At 30.6% G+C, this 23,247-nt stretch overlaps 2 protein-coding genes across 7 annotated transcripts in view; one reads left to right on the forward strand and one right to left on the reverse strand.

Annotated features, from left to right (window-relative positions):
- Positions 1-6: 6 nt before the first annotated feature.
- LOC106067595 (peroxisomal membrane protein PEX14-like) lies at positions 7-10,212 on the forward strand. 2 transcript variants are annotated; one of them, XM_013226792.2, is made up of 9 exons: positions 7-90; positions 1,821-1,937; positions 2,071-2,155; positions 2,992-3,129; positions 6,302-6,396; positions 6,993-7,157; positions 7,674-7,756; positions 8,668-8,863; positions 9,942-10,212. In XM_013226792.2, the coding sequence occupies exons 2-9, from the start codon at positions 1,851-1,853 to the stop codon at positions 10,026-10,028; spliced, it is 936 nt and encodes a 311-aa protein (XP_013082246.2). In that variant the 5' UTR covers positions 7-90; positions 1,821-1,850; the 3' UTR covers positions 10,029-10,212. The 2 variants fall into 2 exon arrangements, with proteins under 2 accessions (XP_013082246.2, XP_055865207.1); XM_056009232.1 differs by lacking the exon at positions 7-90 and adding an exon at positions 107-261 and having other exon boundaries at positions 1,818-1,937.
- An 896-nt stretch (positions 10,213-11,108) lies between these two features.
- Positions 11,109-23,247, reverse strand: part of LOC106067594 (putative autophagy-related protein 11) — a 30,001-nt gene continuing 17,862 nt past the window's right edge. For 3 of the 5 annotated variants that reach the window (XM_056009228.1, XM_056009226.1, XM_056009227.1), the window contains exons 8-17: positions 21,078-21,161; positions 20,757-20,894; positions 19,451-19,558; positions 19,213-19,327; positions 19,028-19,103; positions 18,393-18,491; positions 18,016-18,090; positions 15,046-15,109; positions 13,465-13,611; positions 11,109-13,361 (exon numbers count right to left, since the gene is read on the reverse strand). In XM_056009228.1, the coding sequence (XP_055865203.1) occupies positions 12,010-13,361; positions 13,465-13,611; positions 15,046-15,109; positions 18,016-18,090; positions 18,393-18,491; positions 19,028-19,103; positions 19,213-19,327; positions 19,451-19,558; positions 20,757-20,894; positions 21,078-21,161 (2,258 nt within the window). In that variant the 3' untranslated portion in view covers positions 11,109-12,009. The remainder of the gene's footprint in view (positions 13,362-13,464; positions 13,612-15,045; positions 15,110-18,015; positions 18,091-18,392; positions 18,492-19,027; positions 19,104-19,212; positions 19,328-19,450; positions 19,559-20,756; positions 20,895-21,077; positions 21,162-23,247) is intronic. The other 2 variants (XM_056009231.1, XM_056009229.1) reach the window with 2 other exon arrangements.

Genomic DNA, 23,247 nt, shown 5'->3' on the forward strand with positions numbered 1-23,247 from the left:
ACTTGAGTTTTATTTTTTATAATTACCGCCCCTTCAGAAGAGCAGTTAATAAAGCGTAAAAAATTATATTGACTCCAAATCTGTCCAAAGGTCTCTACAGTAGATTATTTGTCTGTATCTAGATTCTAGTTCTACAAATTAATCTAGATCGAGGATCTAATTCGAAGTCCCACCAACTTTACATTAAAATTTTTAGATCCTAATCTAGATCGTCCTCAAGTCACTCTAGTCTGTGACTTGTGACTCTAGCCGACTCTAGCCTAGAGTAGTAGTAGTAGTACTAGACTAGTAGTAGTAGCTAAGTAGGTCTACACTCTAGAGTGACTAGAGTAGAACTCACAACTCTGTCAACTGACTCTCACTCTACTCTCTAGTTCTAGTATCAAGATTTGACAAGATAATCAATTATCAAGATTCAAGATATTTTAATTATAATAAAATAATAATTAATCTAATTATCTAGATATACTTGATATAGATAAATAATCACTTGTCAATTTAGATAACACATGTTGGGTAAAATAACTTTATTTTTAAACAGAGGCTAATGAAGAATTTCACAGATTATCTGTTTAACTACAAAGTTATAACTACTTAGTCTTAAAACTAGACCTATGTTGTTTAAACCATTCCCTGTAGATATATATATCAGCACTCTACTGTCAACTAACTAGCTCCCACACTGCAGATACACAGTCATTCATAAACACACTTTATCAGTTCATTTAACATGAGAACAGTCAACAATGGGGTTGTTCCGGATTTCTTCAGAGTCACATGGTGGTTGTGCTTACATCGCACGCCGTGCTTAGTTTCAGTTAGTTTATAGTGGGAATCTGAAGCGTTTTAAGTCAATATAATGGTTTTAATTTATTCATTAGCGCCAAACTATTATTTGTTAATAACAGGAGAAACTTGAGATCCATTTTTTTAATAGTTTTAACTAAAACAGATAGTATGTAGTTGATATGTCGACTAGTTGCTATAAAAGATGAAAAGACTGCCATGTGTTTTTCCCTGTGCATAATAGGCTTGAGTTGTCTAGCGAACAAATAACACATCTTATAGTCAAGGATAAATCTAGATCTAACCTTACACAGGCCAAATGTGTCTTATCCCGCCTTTTCATTGTTGGTTACTAAGTAAAATGGATCTATTTTGTCTAAGCATTTTTTAAACTTTACTATAACATTTGGTATAAAGTAACTCATTGAATTTCTTTAAAATGCAAGAACTTTAAGAACTTAATAATACATGATGTATCAAACACACATTTTAATAATTCTTACTGTCATCAATGTGCATAATGTATCAGGAACTACCAGTATATGAAATACATAACTTTAAAAAATAGCTAAAGTTTATGAAAATAACCGTATAAAAATGTTTCATCTAATATGCATATATATATATATATATGTTTGTGTAGTTTAAACCAAGCCTTTTTTTTAAATCTTGCAAGAATGTTTGTAAAGAACAACTTCTGTATGTCAATGTATCATCTGCAATGTGTTGACGCTTGTCATGGACTACAAAAGAAATATCACTGATAAACCCACCCTTAAACAGTTCTTGGCCCTTTATTAAAACATTTGTATAGTTATTTGAACATTCATGAACTTCGTTGATGTACTCTGTATATTTTAAACTGTTTGTGAATGTAAAATCTTTTAAAAATAGAAGAGCAACAGCAATGGAAATATAGGAAGATATGGCCATTCTCCTCTTCGTTGTTCAACCACCACATGACTTAGGTTAAAGTAGGTCAGAAATCTGGAACAACCCCATTTGTTAATACACTTTTTTATATTTTTTTTTAGTGATCTACTAAGTACCATAAACTTAGTCAAATGGATCAAGATTCTGACAACAATCCTTTAAATGGTGACAGTGACAAGCAAATACTTGCCCCTGCTGAAGGGCCTAGAGAAAATCTTGTACGTATTATAAGTTTATTTAAAATGAGAGTTATACAATATTTTTTTTGTACTAATAATAATATGGTTTTGGGAATGATCAATTGGGCTAATGTTGTTTTTTTGAAAATAATTATGTGTACTCCTGTTTCAGATTAACACAGCTGTAAAGTTCCTTCAGAACCCTAAAGTTATGTCTAGTCCACTTTACCAGAAAAAGGCATTTCTGGAAAAAAAAGGTTCACTTTTTTTTTTATTGATGAAGAGTGTAATAATACTAATGGAGAATTAAATGAATGAAAAAAAAAAAAATTTTTTTCTAAGTTAGTTAAGCAAACTTTCTAGTTCATTGGAGCTGAAGTAAAGTTTACTTTTTTCTAAGAGTGATAATGTGAATGAGTAGCTAAAGATATTTATTTGTATCATACTTCTACTAAAAGACATGAAAAAAATTATTTTAAAACTTGAATATGCTTTTGGGAAGGAAGACAAAAGTTTTACTGGGTAATGACATTAAGAATTTCATCATTCTCTAACTGAAATTAAAGTTGTTGTACTCAAAAACAGTGAAATGCTGTGGGGGAAAAAAATCATGCCTTGAGAGAAAATTCAATAGAAAACTTGAGTCTTCAATATTAGGAAAATAAAATCAAAAGCTTGTCCATGTTTGTTATGCTAGTATGAAAATGGCAAGTGGACAAGATATTTTCAACCAGTGAAAGCTGGGATTATTAGAAAACACTTTTTTGATATAGACTTTGTTCTGACTAGTTCAGTCAGATTTAAAGCTGGTTACTGACCTAGTTATTAAATATTATGTAACTTTTAAAATAATTTAAAATGAAATGTAAAATAGAATGTAAATATCATCTTAAAATTTTTATCAACAAACATGAAACACTGGGGAAATAAAACAGAACAATATTTGTATCAAATATTGCTCATACCAAGTACTTATTTGTTTGGTAAGAAATTTAAACATGCAAACTGTTTACATTAGATAAACTAATGTAGTTAAATTTTGACTTTTGTTATGCTATTCATTATGTAATAGATTTTTATATTTTTATTTTAGGACTAACACCAGATGAAATAAACATAGCTGTTCAGAAGTCAGGAGTTGTAGAAACAGAAAACATGGTAGCATCTACAGGTGTTGGGCCTCCAGGCTATCAGTCTGTGAATACTGAACCTCCAAAAATGATTGTTTCTAGTAAGTTATTGACCAAAAGAGTTAAGTTGGTCTTAGAGAGAGAATATTGGATTGATAATGCAAAGCTCACCTTGGAGACAACTGAAATCAGGGGTTCATTAGATCATTTAAAACATCTTCAAATTCAATTCTCCACAAAAACCATAACCTAGTATTAACAAATTATTAGACTAGTCCTTACTCCTACATCCAAAACATCCTCTTAGTAATAATAATAATTTAATTTATAATTGCTTATAAAAACAAACATAATATAGACTCAAGGTGCTCTAGTAACATAACAGACATAAACAAACACAAGAGTTAAAATGACATACTAATCTAAAAAAAATTTGAACAGATAGGTCTTCTTGAATGTAGTGAAGTATGTTGTTTCTCTAGGAACAATGCAGAGCGAGTTCCAAACCTTTGGTCCATACATTGAAAAAGACTGCAAACAGTAACTTTTGAGGGACAAACGTGGCTCGACTAAAAGCATTGAGTCCACAAAATGCAAAGCTCTCTGAAGGACATATGAAGTGATCAGTTCTATAAGGTACAAGGGCATTTCTTTGTTGTAGATGCACTGATGACAAAGTGTGGCCACCTTGTAGTTGATTCTTGCAGTCACTGGAGTGTACGCAAGAGAGCAGTAGCAGAATCACATCTTGTTTTTTTATTAGGACTATTCACCCAGCATTGTTTTGAATTAGCTGCAACTTAGCGATTTTGTCAAAGGGTGTATACCTGCTAGCACAGCATTGTAGTAGTCAAGGCGGGAGAGTATGAATGCCTGCTTGTTTTGTTGTTAACTCTGTTGTCAAATATGGTCAGTTCTGGCCTAATCTGCTCAGCTACAGATAGACAGTCAATGAAAACTCCAAGATTGCGAACTATGTGGACAAAAGGAAACTGGCAGTTTTTGATGAATCGGAAATCTGTATTCTCTACTTTTGTCATGTTGTTTCAAGTGCCTATCTTAATTGCTTCTATCTTATCTTCATTCATCTTGAGCTCAGTTGCTCATCCTTGCTACGGTTCCAATGATTTTTGTTGCCAGATGCTGCAAGGATCTGATGGAACAGAGGAATAGTACCATTGTGAGTCATCTGCAAAAAAGTGGTATATAATGTAGGTAGGCTGTATGACAACCCTTAGTGAGTATGTATATATTGTAAACAGTACTGGGCCTAGAACTGATCCATGCAGCACTCTTTACTTTAAGAGTATGCTTTTTGATACTCTACCATTAACCACAACACTTTAGGTGAGTTCAGTCAGATAGGATCTAAATCAAAAGTAACAGAGAATCTGGCCATCATAAATTGTTGTTCTAGTATATCAAAAGCTGCAGACAAGTCCAGCATGGCAAGGATTGATATGTTGCCTAAATCAGAGTTGCCAAGTAGGTCATTTAGTAAACTGACCACTGTTGTCTCCACACTTATTGTATTCAGGTTGAAATTTTTCCAGAGACAGGGCCATTCCAGATGGAAAGGAATTTAAATAAAACACAATGCTTCCCAGAAGCTTTTAGTAAAGGCCTGACAAGTGCATGCTTTAGTTTCTGTGGTACAATGCTTGAAGTCAGTGAAGATTTCATAATCTTAGTAATTGTGGGTATAAGCTTATCTTAACATTCAAGAAGCAAGGAAGTTGAAATGGACTCAAGTTCACGTGACTTATTTACCATCTTTTGACATATTCTTCAGAGACACACTTAAACTTGCAAAAAGGAGAATTTTTAAAGATTGGAGAGGGGTTAAGCTGGAATGAAAAGCCTTAAGGGTGGCAAGTCATTTCTTATCTGCTCAATTTTGCTAATGAAGAAATTATTAAAAGAGTTAGAAAGCTCAGAGATTCTTAATTCGCTCTACCTACCATTTCAGTGGTGATCCTAAATAGCTCCTTGGAAAAAAAACAGAGTTTTAATTTTTTTTTTCAACTATGATGAGCTTTAATCATAATCTAATAACTCATAATGCTTACCAATGTCTCAAAGAACTATACATAAGAGTAAGCACTAGCTACACTATGAAATGCTGAATCACTACCAATTAATGTTTTATTATTTTACATTAAAATTAACCATTAGCTTATAATAAACATAGCTCATTCATAGCTTTAGGCCTTGTCATTATACACCTATTTAAAGATGAATTTTGTGATTAATAAAAATGGCATTTACATGAGCTAATCACCTTCTTCAACTATAATAGCAGGATTTAAGTTATTTTTAATCTTATTCAGTTTTTCATTTGTGCTAATTATTCCATTTTCATATTGTCTTACACATTACTAAATTGTTTACAAGTATATAGGCTCTGTGCTACATTTGTTTTTTAGTTTTGCACTCTGTACAAAAAACATTTTTATTATTTTTATTAGGGCACCATAAAAGATGGTCTTTGAACATAACATTAAAGATATTGAAATTTTAATTGATATTTGGTTACAGTAGACAGTTAGTGTAGGGCTTTCACAGCAAAAAAACATCTTATTACTTATCGTATACTCAGAAAGACACAAAGATAAAGGCACATTCCTCGTTCCATAGGCTAGGACAAATTTGTACAAATGCTCCTTCTTCCCTAGTGCTATTAGAGCATGGAATGGGTTGTCTGAGCTAGCCAGGAAAACCAGTGACTTAGCAGAATTTAGGTCATTGGTTAATATGCATGTCTAAATGCATGGGGCGAAAGACGTATTCATTTTCTTTTTTGAAGTAACAGAGACTAGACTGTTCCCGTTCTGTGTTAAAAGTTTCTTGCAACTGTTTATCCATGTGGACTTGGTCATTTTAATATAACTTTGTATTGAACTATGTTGATGTTGGACTCATTGTATTGCGGGTCATTTTAATATAACTTTGTATTTATCTATGTTTATGTTGGACTCATTGTATAGCACAAGAATACACCCACACTTCTACACACAATCATTTTTTGATAGTTTGTGAATCAAGTAATCAGTAAACAAGCAAAACATCTGTAACTATATAGATACATTACATTTTATCAACAAAAAAAACTATCCTAGCTAAAGATGATGTACTAATATAGTAGGAGAAAAATGTGATGACATTCTATATGTAAAATATTTTATTCATTTATTAGGAAATATCGGTTAATAATTTTAGGCTAATCAAAGATTTTTTTTTCATTTCGATTTTTAATTCATTTTTTTTTTGTAGTTCCACCTCAGTCTGCATGGGTCAAAGCTCGAGATCTTACTTTGACCACTGTGGTTGTTGCTAGTATTTCTTATGCAGTCTATCAGTTATTTCATGTGAGTTAATTATATTTTTTAATTACAAGTGTACAATATGTTCAAAGTGTTTATTCCAATTCAGCTGAGAATTATTAAGCAAGCTATACCAACATTGGTAATAAATAAAAATGAACTTAATGCTGTGCATAGTCCTGCTGTACAAAATTGTTCATTTAGACCCATACAATTCTTCCACTTAAACCAAATATTTTTCAACAAACTTTATTCACATGTATAAAATCCAAACCCTTAAAATAGAATCACAATTTTTTAATTTAAGTTAAATTTTATTTCAAGCTTAAAAATAGTGTTATAATCCTTCCTAGCACACTGCCATCCAAGTTAGTGCAGAATGTGCTATAATTTGTGTACTGTTGAGATGAATGTATTTTTAGTAGAAAGACAAGGGAGTTCAGCCTAAGTATAGTATCTGAAGAATGCAGATATTCTTATTGTGTGTTAGTGATGTCCTGTAAATAAACACACCTTGTTGAGTTGCCTTTCTTAGATTTTTTAGAATAATTTAGAGCTGCATTCCAATATTTTTTCACTGCATAATCAATATTATCCAAATAATCAATATTATTTAGATTTTTATTTTTTTACATTGACAGAAGTATTTACGTCCTTGGTTGCTGGGTAAATCTATCCAAGAAAAGAGACTGGAAAGGTTAGAAAGTCGCATTTTAGAAAATCACAAATGTGTTGCAGAATCCTTGGCTGAAGTAAATAAAACATTGTTAACTATCCAGGCCTCTTTGAATACACAGCAGAAACAGGTTAGAATTCTTATATTCTTAACTATTTGAAAAAATATAATTTCCTATGACATTCATTTTTTTTTTTACAAAAAAAAAAAAAAAAAAAAAAAAAGATATTGAGATTTTAAATAAAATAAATAATCTAGAATAAGGTCTAAAATATTGTATAATTTAGGGGAATAAAAAGAATTTAATAAAAATAAAAAGAATCTAATAAAAAGAAAAAATTACCAAAATGTTGAATGTGGGGTTTATATAAAATGAAGAAATGTTGTATGATAAACAAATTTTAATCTTGAAAAAAAATGTACATCCAAATCTTTTAAATTTTCATTAGTTACAAATGATGAGTGAATCTGGTGTGAATGTACATTTTGTTTTTTTATAGTTATAATGTTTTGTTTCGTGTATGCACAAATTGTTAGACAAATTTCCTTAGGGATAAAAAAAATATTATTATTATTTTTATTATATGATTCCTGATGTAAATGGCATTTATATTTTTCTGATTGTGTACAAAATTATATTTTTCAGTCTCAAGTGACTTATGGAGAACAAAAAGGTATCTCAGAATTAAAGTCAGACATTGCATCTCTTAAGGGACTACTATTAAACAGGTATATTTAATTTTTCAGACTCAGCAAATTCATTTGATTTTAAATTTAACTTTTGCATTACTTGAATAGTTTCAATGAAGGCCTAGATTTTTGGCAATGAGAAGTTTTTGTAACCTAATCCGCCAATTCCTTTAGCTTTAAATTTGTATTGTTTAAAAATGCTATTTCGTATGCATTATAACTAGACCTAATTTAAAACGAATAGTAATCTTGTAAACTGCATTTAATTGAACGATTATTTATTAAGTGGAAATTTTTTTTTTTTTTTTTTTTTTTTTTGAGGATTTGAATAAGAGATTGAGCCTTTTCAAAACAATTACATTAATTATAACACTTAAGTTAGGCCATGTCGGAATCTTTGGGAGCCTCTGAGTCCACCCAGCTTTAATTGGTACCTGACATTAGTTGGGGAAAAGTAAAGGCGGTTGGTCGTTGTGCTGGCTACATGACACCCTCGTTAACCATAGGCCACAAAAATAGATATCTTTACATCAACTGCTCTATAGACAACAAGGTCTGAAAGGGGAACTAGTTAGGCCAGGTTCACATTTAACTTAGCATTCATTTGCAACTATCCTTTGATCTGCTGGACCGTTGGGGCACTACAAAAGATCTGTCAACCTTCTTTGTCCATTCTTCTCTCTCATTTGTCTTTGATATAATTTCATTCGGATGTTCTTTCTGAAAATATTGAAGCCTACCTGGGTGGACCACTTCGGGGGCCGATTTTGAGTTTGTGTTTCCACACAAATGTTATGGAAGTTGTATTAACTTAGCACTTTTTTTAAGATTTAAAGTTGTATTGCTTGTACATTCTTGTTAAGAATCAGTTTGAGGTATCCACCCAATAGTTTTTTTATTATATAGATCTTGTTTCACCATACAATTTTTATGCATGGTTTGATTTTCAGAAACCAATTTCCACCTGCACCATCAACATCTCCCATTCTCCCCTCATGGCAAAGAGTGCAATCACAAGTCCCACCAATTCAATCTCAGACCGAGTCAGGCTCCACAAATTTGAAATCATATTCTGAAGCTGTCAAGTTATCTTCATCAACATGTGATACTGGTGAATCACGTCCTTCAGCATCAAATATCAGTCAAGTAAGTATAGGTAACACTAGTGTTTGTCAGGTTCAGGAATCATTTGTGTTGTTAAATAGCTGTACACTATTAAGGTCCCGAGGTTCAACCTGACAAACACAAGTCGTACATAGAGTAACCAACTATGTGAATGGTTTAAATAACAAAAAAAAATAATTTAATTGTAGATAGATGTATATGTACAATGAGAATGATAGAATGATGAGTTGATAATATATATATATATAACATATATAAATAGATATTATTCAATAATTCACATAAGCACCTTGCTACTGCTATCAACTTGTCACACTGGTTTCATAGTCCACCAGACGCTGACTGACTGGCATCACAAAAACTGCCAACCTCTGCAATAATAAAGTTAGACCTCAGCTGATACCAACTGATGTGTAACTGCTCTGACACTCAACGCCGTTGATGATCACCAATCTGACAATGACACTGAAGACTGTAATGTATATATATTTCTGAGACGACAAGCGACGCCCACACTGGCATAGACTCGAGCTCAGTACATCAACTCCAACACTGGCACCCTATAACGAAATAACACAAAATTCAACCTCTATTCCAAAACAAGAAACAGTGACAACCTCATATAACATACAATAAGAGATATCACAACGAAGTAACTCACCCTTAACAGGGGTCCAAAAATCCTACTGAATAATATAAGTCCAAGAAACTAGTACAGACTAATAATCTTTTACGGACTAACACACCGTCTGTTTCAACCAAATTCAGATGGTGAACTGTCTCAGGACAACGAATGACCAATAAATGTCATCGGACCTAGCAAAAACAATTCAAAACAAAAATACTAGGCACTCTCGCCCTGTTCAAGTAATACAAGTAGAGAAGAAAAAAAACAGAGTTGGGACAAAGCAAAAGACACTTGTCTAAACTACGCGACAGTGTTGTGTACCTTTTTTTTTTTTCCTCTCAGAATTTTTCTATTATTTTTTTTACCCATTTTGAAATTCATTTGCTTTTTTTTTTTTTTTTTAATGAGCTGAAATAAGATACTTTAATTTTTTTGTTCAATGGTAATTCTTATTTCTTTTTTTATTAAAAGGAGGCACATTACAATGGTGAAGAAGATCAAACAGTTTCTTTACATGCAGATGAAGATGCAGTTGAAACTGTTCAAGAAAATTCTTGATGACAGTAATTTTTGTTTACCTAATTTAATATCTATTATCTGCAGTTTATGATGTTATCGTTAAGACTAAGGCTTGCAACATGGATATATGCTTGTTTATGTGCTTAGATGTAAAGAGATTGCAAATACATTAAAAGTAATTGTTATACGAGTCCTGTAAAAAATAAAATATATTTGCATGATTTATTTATATTTGTTTTAATTCAATGTTGTTTTTTTTAATTTAAGTCTTTTAACACATTAAGATCATTATTATTTAGAAAAGGATTTTTTCACAATATTTTCCTAAGACCTTTACAAAGATAAATATTTCTATCTGTAAAAATTAACGTACCAGTATAATATACTTTTATAGAACCTTCAATTCAAATTTGGCATTAGATATGATATGACAAATTAAAATTAATGCAAACTTATGGCTTATCTAATGAAATAAATGAGAATAATAAATAGTGCATGTTCTGGAATGCAGGTAGTTTGCAAATTCAAGGTATTCTGGCTTTAGCTGTATTTAAAAAAAAAGCCTAAAGGAGATTGGTTACCCTTATTACTGAGAAAGCAACTTGTAAGAGGTGCACAATCAATATGTGCTCATTGATATTGTTGGACAGGAATATTGGCAACCCAATTGAAGTGTTGTCAATAACAATTTCTAAAGAAATATAAGAGATATAACACTTATTATTATTAAATGTAGATGTAGTAGACCACTAACAAATTTTCAGTCATCTCTTATGGTTCTATATGCAATAAAATGATAATAAATTATGCAATTTTTTTTTGAGAATGCATGGTTCTAATCTCAAATTTTGGTTGACAATTACGGTTGAATCCTATATCTTATGTAATATAAAACAATATAGCAAAAAGGTGTTTGCTTTGACACAAACACTGAGTGGCCCTTTTGGATGTTTTTTGGTAAATTGATATTTTTTAGCATGATAAACATGCAGAGAAAATTACAACAGAGCTATTAATTTTTGACATGAATTTGTTTACAAGTGATCCATTATATTGTAGTATAATTAAGCATTAGTAGTAGTAATTCTTAATGTAAAAAATAAACCAATGAACTATTAATTCTCCTTAACCACAGATTTTTTATTCATATAAAATGTACATTTAAAACATGATTTGCCTGTAATTACATTCAGTCTGAATACAGGCAATTAAGACTGACAAGACAACACAAAACTAAAGGCAGCTTTTCACTTAATGGAGGCAACAAAAATATTTAATTAATTATTTCACATCTGTTGCTTTGAACCTTATACATTTTATAAATAAACAGTAGCAGTGACTTTGTGAAATGCAGGTTTAAAGTTAGCTGCATAAAGACATGTAAGCAAGTGAAACAAAGTAATGTGTATAAGATTTTATTGGTAAAAATCATAATTTGGGTAACAATGTTACTTCATTGGTGCTGTTAAAATAAAATAAAAATTATTAATCAGCAAAATATTTTGAATTCTTTTAGTGCATTAGCATTCTGGATTTTTTTTAAAGGTTACACTAGATCTGATGCCTCTGTACTAGCACATTGTATTTTATATTGCTGAATACAATATAATTTATTCTATAACATTAACATGACAAAAAGAACATTACATTATTCACTATTAATCAATACATTTAATTATTTACATGATTTTTGCAAATAAATTATTTTTTTTTACATTGCACACACTTACAATAACTAGACCAATAAATTAACTGTAATAATAAATGAAGAAGGTTTAAATTCAGAGTTTTTAAAGGTAAGGTTATGTTATGACAAGATGTTGCAAAGGAAAATCTACTGTAATCATGTGTGTCCTCTTAACATTTACAATAGTGAACTAAGTACCCTTACTTACACAATTAACATTCTAAATGGAGAAAATTAAACAGTTAACATTCTAAATTGAGGAAATTATAAAAAAAAAAGATAAAATTAAATGACTTTAAGAAAGCAAAAATTTAAAGAATCCTTATACTACTATCAATCTTCAATCAATTCTAAAGGATCTGAATCTGATCCATGCTCAAAACATCGACCACCAAATTTTCCATGTACTTCATCTAATGCTCCAGAAAAAGCTGTATTTTCAGTTTCTATATCTAACATAAAATCACTGCTTTCATCGTCACTTAAAATCTTTTTGTTATCAAGAGGCAGGCAGTTTAAATTTAATAGATCATTATTTCCCAAAATTTTATTCTCATTTTTCTCTGTAGTTTTTACAAAAGTTTCTTCCAAATCAATTTTGAGATCCAGTTCATCTTCATTGGTTAAATCATTACCAACAAGTGACATGTTTACGTCTGGCACCATATGAGAATCATCCTCAAACTTTGTTACTGACCTAATATCATTAGTAGAAGGGATTTCAACTAACAAAGATTTCTCTACTAATACATTATTTTTTGGAACAGGAACAGAAAATGAATTTTTCTTCTTCTTGGGCTTAATTTCACAAATAGGTTTAGATAAACTTAAATCAGTGTTACTCTTTTCATTTGTCTTTTTCAGTTTCTTGGTAACCACAGCTTTAATAGCAGCATTATTTTTATGTTTTATATTAGTTTTAGTAGCAGCTACTGAAGCTTGTTCTGTTGAAATCATGTTATTACTTATTGTTTCTTGTTTTATTTTCTCAGCAGATTTACAATGATTACCATTTTTTGACTTAAACTTTTTTGGTTTGCCACTTTTCATTTTGTTGATTTCTTGATCTTCAATATGCTGATCTTGTTCAGAGTTGTTCAAATAATGATCTGAAATGTCTTCTTTTTTATGTGAGCATATATGTTCTTTATCTTTGTCATCAGAATAGTTTTCTAAATTTGCAGCTGTACTTTGTAACATTTTCACAGGTTTTAGTGAAGACAGATTATTTTTGTTCTTTGTTTTTTTCAATTCTTTTTTAGCATCAGTTAAGCTTTGTTGGCTATGATTATTAGTTGTCATTAATTTACTTTTTTTCTTTGTACTTTTTTGACTAGCTGTAAGTTGTATTTTTTCATTGAATTCTTTTACTGGGAGAAATTCCTGTGTAAATTTACTCATTTTAGCTTCTATTTGCAATGTCGGAATATTGTTTTTCTTGGAATCCTTTTTACTTGTGTTTGATTCATTTTGAACAGAAATATTTAATATTTTACTATTTGAATTATCACTACTTGAATCTTTTTTTTCATCTTTTGCTACAGGCTGAAGTTTAACAATATCTTGCATTTTAGATTCTTTGGGATGAATTTCCTCTTGCTGAGATATGTTACTGATAGTTGATTGCACTCCAGCTTTCTCCTCAAGTTTGACAGCCTTACTAGAGTTTTTGTCTTCGGAAACAACTGGAAAAAATTCAGTTAATATTCCAAATTAATTCAGTTAGCAATTAAAACTGATTTATATTTTTTAACACAATTACATCTTTAATTTTAAAATTTAACTTACCTTTCATTGATTTATCAGTTAAGTTTAAGTTAGTAATATCTTTATTCTTCATATTAAGATTTTCAGTCTGGCAAGTAGGCAGTGTAGTGTTGTTATCTTTTATCTTCTTATTAACTTTGGAACACTTCAGCATTGAATTAGATAAAGCTTTAATAAGGGAAAGAAAGAAATAGTGGTTAAGTTTTTTTTTTCTTCAGGAATTAAAAAATCATACCAATTTAAAAAACACATTATTATAGTGTTTAGTTATAAACATTTTTCCTTAACAAAAATGACAAATACTTTTTTTCAACATAATAACAACATGCGAAATATAAAAATACTTTAAAAAAACAACAACAAAGGTTATCTACAAGAAAGAACTCCACATTTACAACTATATCTCTCTATGATGTTAAATTTACTTCCTTTTTTTTATATCAAACAACATAATTAATTAATAATTAATTGAATAATTTGTGAATTTTTTTTTCATTCATGTTTTGTGTAAAGTTTCAACTTGATCCGAGAAATAACATGTTCAAAATTTGTACCCGACAGACAGACAGATAGAATCTAGAGTGAGTACAAAGAAAAACACTTCTACATGATCTGTCTCAGAAAAATACTGAATGTTAAATGGCAATAAAAATATCCAATACTGAAGTCCTTTGAAAAGCAGGCATGCAAAGCATCGACACAATCCTGATGCAGTCCCAGCTGTGAATGGCAGGCCACATCTGCAGAATGGAAGACTTCTGCATCCCTAAATGACTCCTGTATGGCCAATTAAGGGGAGGGAAGCACTCACAAGGTGGACAAAGAAAACGCTTCAGGGACACCCTCAAAGCTTCTCTGAAAGCCTTCAGCATTGACCCTGCCACCTGCCAGATGGAAGCACATGATAGAGCATAATGGTGTCGCACTATGAAAATTGGTGCACAGAGGACAAGAAAATAGCACTGGCATGAAATGCATTAGAGAAAAAAAGCAGCTAAACATTTCAGGCTCACATAGGTCTCACCAGCCATATGAGGAGGCACAAAACCCCAGTGCAAAGCCCTGAGCCTCCTGGTGACAAAAATGGTCATCATCGAACCAAGACATGGGAGCAAATGAAGAAAGCTGCTCGGAACCAAGTTCAGTGAAGAGGTGTGGTTATGGCCCTATGCTCCCCTGAGAGTACGCAGAATTAAGTTAAGTAAGTCATCGAACCATGATGGACAAACTATATATAGATTTTTTAAAACTTTAAAAAAAAGAAATAAAAAAATCAATTAGATTTTGAAAAAGGAACTTTAAAAAAAAATTACTGCAATAAAAACAATTTATATTTTAAGTGACAGCAGATGAAAACATCACAGCTAATGCTCCTAATTATTTTATTAAAGTCTTTTATTTTATCACCAGATTTTATTAGATTTAAATCACAGTTCTAATTTCTTTTAAGTCTTTAATTCGCCTGATTTTATTCTGATTGGGGAACAGTTATAAAATATGAAAAAAAAAACAGAACAACAGTATTAAAGTATAAAAAGAAAAAGAAATTAAACATAATTATAAGTGAAAGGAATGCAAAGCAGCATAAATACAATTACACACAATTTTTAAGAATTTTGGATTTCTTAGTAAAGTTTGAAACAAATCCGTATTTATCTAAACGTTCCTGAAATAAAAAAAAAAAAGAAAGAACTTTTTTGCTATGTTTTTAAAGTAAAAAAAATGCAGGTAATATAAATTATTGTAATCAAGTGTTTTCATAAGACCTAATATGTTAATTACTATTAATGGTTAATTTTCATTGTTAAGACCTTGAAGCTCTATCGAAGAAAGCCAAAAAAACATGGAATCCGTAAGAATAGTATACTCTTACACAATAACAATACAAAACTTATATAAATATACAATAACTTGCTCGAAAGAGAAAATGTCATCAACAAAGCTTCAACAACCATCTCAGAGTTAAAAAAAAACACATTGATGAATGAACCTGCCACATCCGGACGAGATATTATATCAATACCTTAGCAAAGAAAAAAAAAACAACCAAACTAACTTTGCAACTACTAGTACATCAAAAACTCTAATACGGAGGAAATAACAGCTGAAGTTTACTTTTTTTTTTAAATTATGAAATATCTTGGAGGTATAGCTCCTCTAGTGGTCAGGCATTCATATCCTCTCCAGGGGGTATCTTGATTGGGCATATAACTCACACCTGTCATTCTCAGTAGTGTCACAGGCTAAATTGTACTCTATTGTACCTTGCTAAATTTTGTGAATACAGGGCGTGAAAGTGTAAAAAGTGAACATGAGTTAGGTATGATCGGAAGTAAGGTCTTATGAGAGATTGAGATTTTAGTCAGTTAGTGAAATGACATGAATTAAAGTAATTTTCTAGTCAGTTGAAGTGAGTTCGTTTTCTGGACAAGTGGAAGTCATGTAACAAATATGTTAGTCTTTAATGAGTTAATAAAAGATGTGAAGTCAAGTAGTGAACTTAGTGATATGACCATATTACAAGTGAAGTTAGAAAGTTAACAAAGTATATAAATATATATATTTGTAAATAAAAGTGATCTGTATAAATTATATTCATCTATAATCTTCATGGAAGTTGGATTTATTTTATGTAAACAAATATAAAATAGTTCCTGTAATTGTTGTTAGTCTAGTCTCCAGACTGTAATGCTGTATACTAATGATATGCCTACAAGCGTCCTACAAAATGAATGTAATAATATTCATTATATCAGTCACATTCTTCAATATGTAAATGAAACATTTACAAGTGGCTTTAACATGCACAGCGGCCACACTCACATACAGTTTTGACAGGCCAGCTAAACAAGGTGGAAGTACCAAGCAGTAGACATTATGGTTTTGTCAAACCTAGCATGTCAAGTCTGGACTTGACAGACTGTTCGATATGTCATCCTGGCATAACTAAAAAAACAAAAAGGCAATCACTAGCACATCACTGTGGAGTGTTTAAGAGCAGGAAAAGACACATAGGAAGTACATGGCATCCACAGCACTCAAAATCGTCTTGACAAAATCTTGCTTGCAGAAAAGGATGGGCTTTAGGGTGAGAGAGCAAGGTTGACTTGTTGCCTAAATCCTCTTCCCTTTAATCAAAATCTCAAGTCATTTAGTGTGTAAAATGCATCTCTTAGTTTTGATCCAATGGAAAAGGGGATGGTTTTTAAAAAAAGTGTGCAAGTCATTTTCTTTGTTAATTATCTTGAGACATAGAGTAGTATTCTGACACCTATAGGCCAAAATTTCAAAGTTTGACTTTGACAGCGAATTATTTGACAATGGTTCAACATAGAAAAGAAAATGAAGTATCAAAATCTTTAGTTTAAGGAGAATAAGCCTGAATACTTATATTTGTACCCCTAACCTATATTTGTTATTATATTTAAGGTCAAAGAGGCCATGTGTTTTCATTTAATTCAGACAAATTCGACCCACATTATTTGATTCTGGACACCATAATTTATTTCAGAGTCTCTATATTTAGGCATCAATAAACTCAAGATTTTAATTCTATATTAACATTAACTAAATTTTAAGATCCCCAGGCATAGCCCCTCACATGAAATCATTAAGATGTTTTAAATTATGCATAAATACGAACACAAAAAATAAAAATATGAACTCACTTATTCTACCAAAATTAGGTCACTGGGATAGTGACTTCTACACAGACTTTTAGACTAATTTTATGTTTGCATGATTAGATGTGTGTTGAATGTTTGTGTTTTTTGTTTATCAATTTAATAAACTTCTAATACAGATGATCTTTTGTAGTATAGTACAGGTTAGGATAGCCATTCTTGCCTAAATAGCTGAATCCTCTATATTCTCTCTCTAAATCTAGATCTATCTAGTAGGTCTAGATCCAGGCATTTAACTTCATTCAATGTATCAAGCTCAATCCAAACATTTGTTCATTTATTCTCTATAAAAAAAACAACAACAAACAAACAAATATAATGATGTCCAAAACTGTCTGTCTGAAATAAATTTTGGTAAGAAAATCGTAATTTAATTCAAACACCCTATTAATTTTTTTTTGTATGGAATCAAACAACTTGGCTTATGAATCAAATAAATCAGCTCCAAAAACAGAATAAATATTGTATGGCTCATTAACATAGACATAGCCAAACAAAAAAAATATAGGAAGAGGTAAAGTCATCCTGATAACATAGGAAAAAAAAAAAACCTGACTTACACATTTGAAATTCGTTTTTCTTACATAAAAAGACAGCTAAATGGAAGGAAATTAGGTTAGAATCATTGGAGAATGAACAAGCACATTATACAGCGCGCTTGTTTCATACTAAATATTAAAATAAAGATTTAATGACCACAAAAACAGCGAGTGTCCGAATTCATGTAATGTCCGGATTAATTAAACTACTATAGATAAAAATACATTAAAAAATTTTTAAAGTGTTTATTGAAAGAAATGTAATGTTTGTTAGATTTTTTTTTACTTATACGAAGATTTTTTTTACTTATACGAACGTTTATTGAACTACAATTTATCAAATTATGTACCTTAAGAGTCATATCTAGAGCACAATCTGCTAATCTTATTGCAGCAATAACTTCTTTTTTATGTCGAACTGAAGGCTAAAATGGAAAACAAACAACTGTTTATACGTTTTAAATTTATCTAACTCTTCAAACGTTTTGATTGTATGGAGAATGACATTACAAATTTCTAATTGGTTCCTCAGGAAATAAAGTCCTTATAATTAAAATTTTTATTTTTCATGTTAACACATCAATACACATAGAATTCTACTATCTAATAGAGCAAAAAATTCTAGGATAAATAAACAATGAAAGTTAAAATAAACTATAGAGCAACTATTTCTAGCATAATCAAATGAAAGAAAAGACACTCTTTGAGAAGATTAGAGATAAATTACCTTTAATTTAGGTTCATTAATAAAATATGGGGTAATGCAAGCAGGTTTAATCCATGCTCTTGTTGCAGAATTACCAAAAAAAGTAACATGAAAATTACTCTATTAAAGAAAGAAATTTATTATGAATTAGTGATTTTTTAACTCTATAAAACTTAAATATGACAGAAGTAAACAAAAATATATATGTGATTACTGAACATTTCTAATACAGTTGAAATAAAAATCTAATAATATATTTGTTGAAAGCAAATTTTGTTTGTTTTGTAATACTGGTACTCTGATAATAACATTTTCTGATGAGTATGTAGTTATACATGTAAAAAAAAAAACATTGACTAACATATTTAGCATAGGCAAGCACAGAAATACAATAAGTCAACTCATATGTTAAGTCAAATTGTGAAACTATACCTATCATTTGTTCTATTTTTTTTTCAAATAATTAAACAGAAGGTTTTATTTAACCATATAGCTTAATTTAACCCTAAATTTATTAGTATTACACTGCTGATCTGAAAGTTAGCAAACATTAGTTATTGCTTTTGTAGAAATTATGAAAAAAAATGTATGTAAAATCAATTAATTTTTATTTAATCATAAGGATTTTAAAAAGAAAATTATTTTGATATACTTACAGGAATCATACTGTCTTCTGTTGGTATTTCAAAGTATACTTGATAATCAGGATCATTGTCTATCATTGCTGGCCACCTATGATTATTTGTAGATAATATTTTGACATTTTCTTATATTAAATGAAAATTCCAAAGTAAATAATGTTTTTCAAATACATGTAACTTCATAGTAACAAAATGCATACCATGGATAGCCATCCATTTTGACCCAAACAATTGATCCAAGGGTATATTTAGTAAAGATATGCTCACTTTCATCATAATGAACTTCTGGCAAATCACAGGCGTTGTGCTCTATATCTATTTAAAATTTAAATAATGGATAATACAAAAGCATAATAAAATTAGAAACCATAATAAAATAAATAATAATAAAATGAATTGATCAAATATTAGAGCATAATATTTAGCAAAAATGAATACCAGAATTCATCTTGCATTCCCATTTCTCTGGCACATGCAATGGATCTTCAATATCCTGTAAATATCTCCACTTGTGACATTCACTGTTACTGCACTGCACCCATGTTCCTAGAGGGAAGAAAATATTTGAATTAATAAAGCCAACTGAAAAGTACCTAGAACCCTGCTGCCAAATTTAGATACTTTAATAAATGAAAACAATGTTTGAGACTTTTTTTCACCAATAATAACAATAAAACACAACATAACATTAAAATAATTTTTAAAAATATTTGCACTCCCATTCCATGACATTTAGACATCTACATTCATTAAATGTTTACAAAAATGACTTTATCACTATAACAGTTTACATTATGGGTTGAAAAATAAAATTATTAGGTGCAAAAGATGTTGCTGAATCTTTTTTAATTATGTAGAATCATTTTATTTAATATTTTCTTTAAGTAATGTCGTATAGACCACAAGGTCTGAAAGGGAAACTTTACTTTACTTACTATTATATAATAATTACACTGCACTGCTTTACTGCACACATCGTATCAAGAGAGTAAAATTTAATAGCGCATAGCGGCCGGGCATCATGATACTCTGAGACTGATTTACTGACTTTACTGAGACTCTGATACTAATACTTTTCTGAACTTTTCAAAAGCTCTACATCATCAGTATTCAAATTAAAGAAACTAGATATCTTATCTAGAATATATCTATCTAGACTGATTGAAACCACTCTAGTCTAGACCGAGATCTAAACTTATAAGACAATATGGTAACACGAGATTTAAAAAAAAAATAGAACTTATAACTGTGTCAAAAGACCAAATGTGCGCATGTTCAAAACAAATAAAAAATCTTATTTCGTATTCTTCCGAAAATGGAAAAATAATAAAATCAGATTTTTTTTTCATAAAAAAAATGTCGGGAAAATTTTGAATTTTTTTCTAGAAAATCGGATCAGAAGAAATTTTCGGAAAATTCCCATCACTGTTAAATAAAATTAATTATAAATGATCATTAATAGAGATTTCAAATAAACCAATTGAAAATAGATCTACATATCTAATAGTGTGCACAACCTCAATGGAATTAAATGATATTAAAAAGATGTTTCTACCTTTAAATAGAATTTTAAAAGTAATAAAAGTTTTAATAATATATAGAGATGCATTGAAATCCATTAATCATTAAATTGTCTTAATGTTTTGTCAGTTTCATATATTAAAATTTAAAAAATGATTAGTTTGAAAGAAAACAAAATCGAATCAGCAGAAAAATATAAATGTTCTGAAAGTGTAAAAAAAACCTTTTTCCTCTGGTTCACTGCAGTTGCCATTTTCTGAATCTGAAGATGAATCAAGTCCCTGTACACAACTTTTATTCACTTTTGTAGCTTTATAATTACTTTTCCTTTTCTTTGCTTCCCTTTTTAATTTACGTGGATCTGTATAAAACAGTTAATTCAATGTATCAAGCTAAAAGACATAGAAAATATACACCTTGAACTCTAAATTATGATTTGAATTTCTGTAAACAAAAAAAGAGCCTAAATATTGACTTTTTTTTTTAAATTTTATATTTTATAAATTTAAATTTTTTAAATTTTATAAAAATATTACATTGATACCTGAAATCACTTTTTTATTGCTAAAATTTGAATTTTTAACATCTGTTTCCAACTCAGTACTGCTCATCTCTTTTGTGGAAAATTCTGAAATTTTTTTCATTTTGGAAATATATTGTTTAACATTTATGAAAAAAAGCAAGTATTTATTTCTTATAAAAATGAATTATTATTATTATTTTACAAGACGGTCATAAACTGTATAGACCCATTAAACTAATTTTTCTATAGGCAATATTTAAACTATCTCAAGTATACTTGAATCCACTTATTTGAAACACAGATTAATCAGATTTGTATGGAACCAATCCAAAACACAATACTATTACATAAGCATAATATTTGCTTTGGTGCAATCAACAAGCATGATCCTCTTACTCTGCAAGGTTGTTTAACATAATCACTTGAAGCAATAGTTTGATGAAATAGTCAAAAGCCAGAGAAGTTAGATCTAAAGACAACGTCTGACAAGATGTCATATCAGTGACCAATAGCTTGTATCACTATTTCTAAGCATTTGGTCTCAGACAGACAGGCAGGCAGGATGTTCAAAGCCACAAAAGCTGTATGCACAGCAGACTGCTGGACTGATCATCATCTAATATTATCTAAGCTGAAAATGTGCATATTACCACCTAGGCAGCCCTAGGAAAGCAAACATGCAAAATGCCTAGATGTGGTAAGCTTAAAAACCCAGACATGTAGCAAGAGCTTATCAACAAATTAAATACTGAAATAAAAGCCTACACTTTTTACATAGATCTCTACAATCATACCTAAAGAGAGGTTCAGTGAAATCTTAGACTCATGAAAGAGTCATAGTTCAGCAAAAAAGTGGAGGAAATCCAGACATATGCAGACACAAACAACTAAAAAATGCTCTTTAAGTTAATCAAAGTAGTGTATGGTACACAACCCAATGGGCTATCTCCTATATTCAGTGCAGATGGAAACAAACTTCTTTTAGAAAAGGAGGAAATACTTGTTCACTGAGCTGAACACTTAACTACCCATCAAGAATCACCCCCAAAGTGATCTGGCTAGGTGCTACTAAATAGACTACAACATTAACTAGAAGCTGGCCTAATTATGGCGAGTCAATGTGGCTTTAGGCAGGAGTTCCGTATGGTAGAAATTTTGTTTGCACATTGCGGTTCCATAATACTAAAACAACATATTAGTACGTATTTGGCATCTACACAACAAACGCACAACAATGGCTCACTGCTGACTCTAGTGTAGACTATGTTTACAATCCCATCACTAACTCCCTGAAGAGAAGTACGAAAGACAAATTGAAAGGTCTAATCTAATACAGTATGGCAGCGAAACAACTGCAAGATGCAGTAATGCCTTAGATACTCATCCTAAACAGGGTACACAGACGAACCTCAAAGAAATGTAACATCAGTATAATAACAATAAAACTCCATAAGCTTAACAGCAATGCAACAAAGAAGGTGTGTTAAAAAATTGTGCACCTAACAAGAATTGGTGCTAGAATAATATAATCTATGCACAGACAATGACTAACTGCTTTTACTTTCCCTAACTTAAGTCAGGTACCCATTAGAGTTGGGTGGACTAAAAATCCAGAAATTCAAAATCTGAGTCTTCACGCAGGACCCCAGGTTTCAAAGCCAAGAGCTTAAACACTCTCCACCATTGTCAGATGGCTGTGCCCTAAATGCCTCAAATGAAGAGGATCATCAAAAGAGCTTGTTTGTCTTTGCCGAGGCTTGCAAAAATGTTGACCTCACCATCAATATATAAAAAAACATAAATGCTGTACCAACCTCCTCCAAGTAAAAAGTCACAGAACCAGACATTCTCATAGATTACCAAAAATTAGCAAATGTAAAAAAGTTTGTCTATTAGGGAAATACCATGTAAGTAAATGCCAACCTAGATGATGAGGTAGATTTACATGTGGCACGTGCTACTATTGCCTTTGGCATACTTCAAGAACAAGTATAGTTATGGAGACAGCTCAGTGTATCTATAAAACTGACCAATTGACAGAAGTTTAAATCTTACAGCTGTCACAGATGAACAGTATCCACACCACAACAAAAAGGTTCCAATTAGGATGGGTGGAACAGAGCATGTAGTCCATTTGCCTGAAAATTGTCTCTCCAAATGAAGAGCTGTGTGCAGGTAAGTGCTCTCAGGA

The sequence above is a fragment of the Biomphalaria glabrata genome, chromosome 13 (assembly GCF_947242115.1).
Source record: "Biomphalaria glabrata chromosome 13, xgBioGlab47.1, whole genome shotgun sequence".
Classification (NCBI taxonomy): Eukaryota; Metazoa; Mollusca; class Gastropoda; family Planorbidae; genus Biomphalaria; species Biomphalaria glabrata.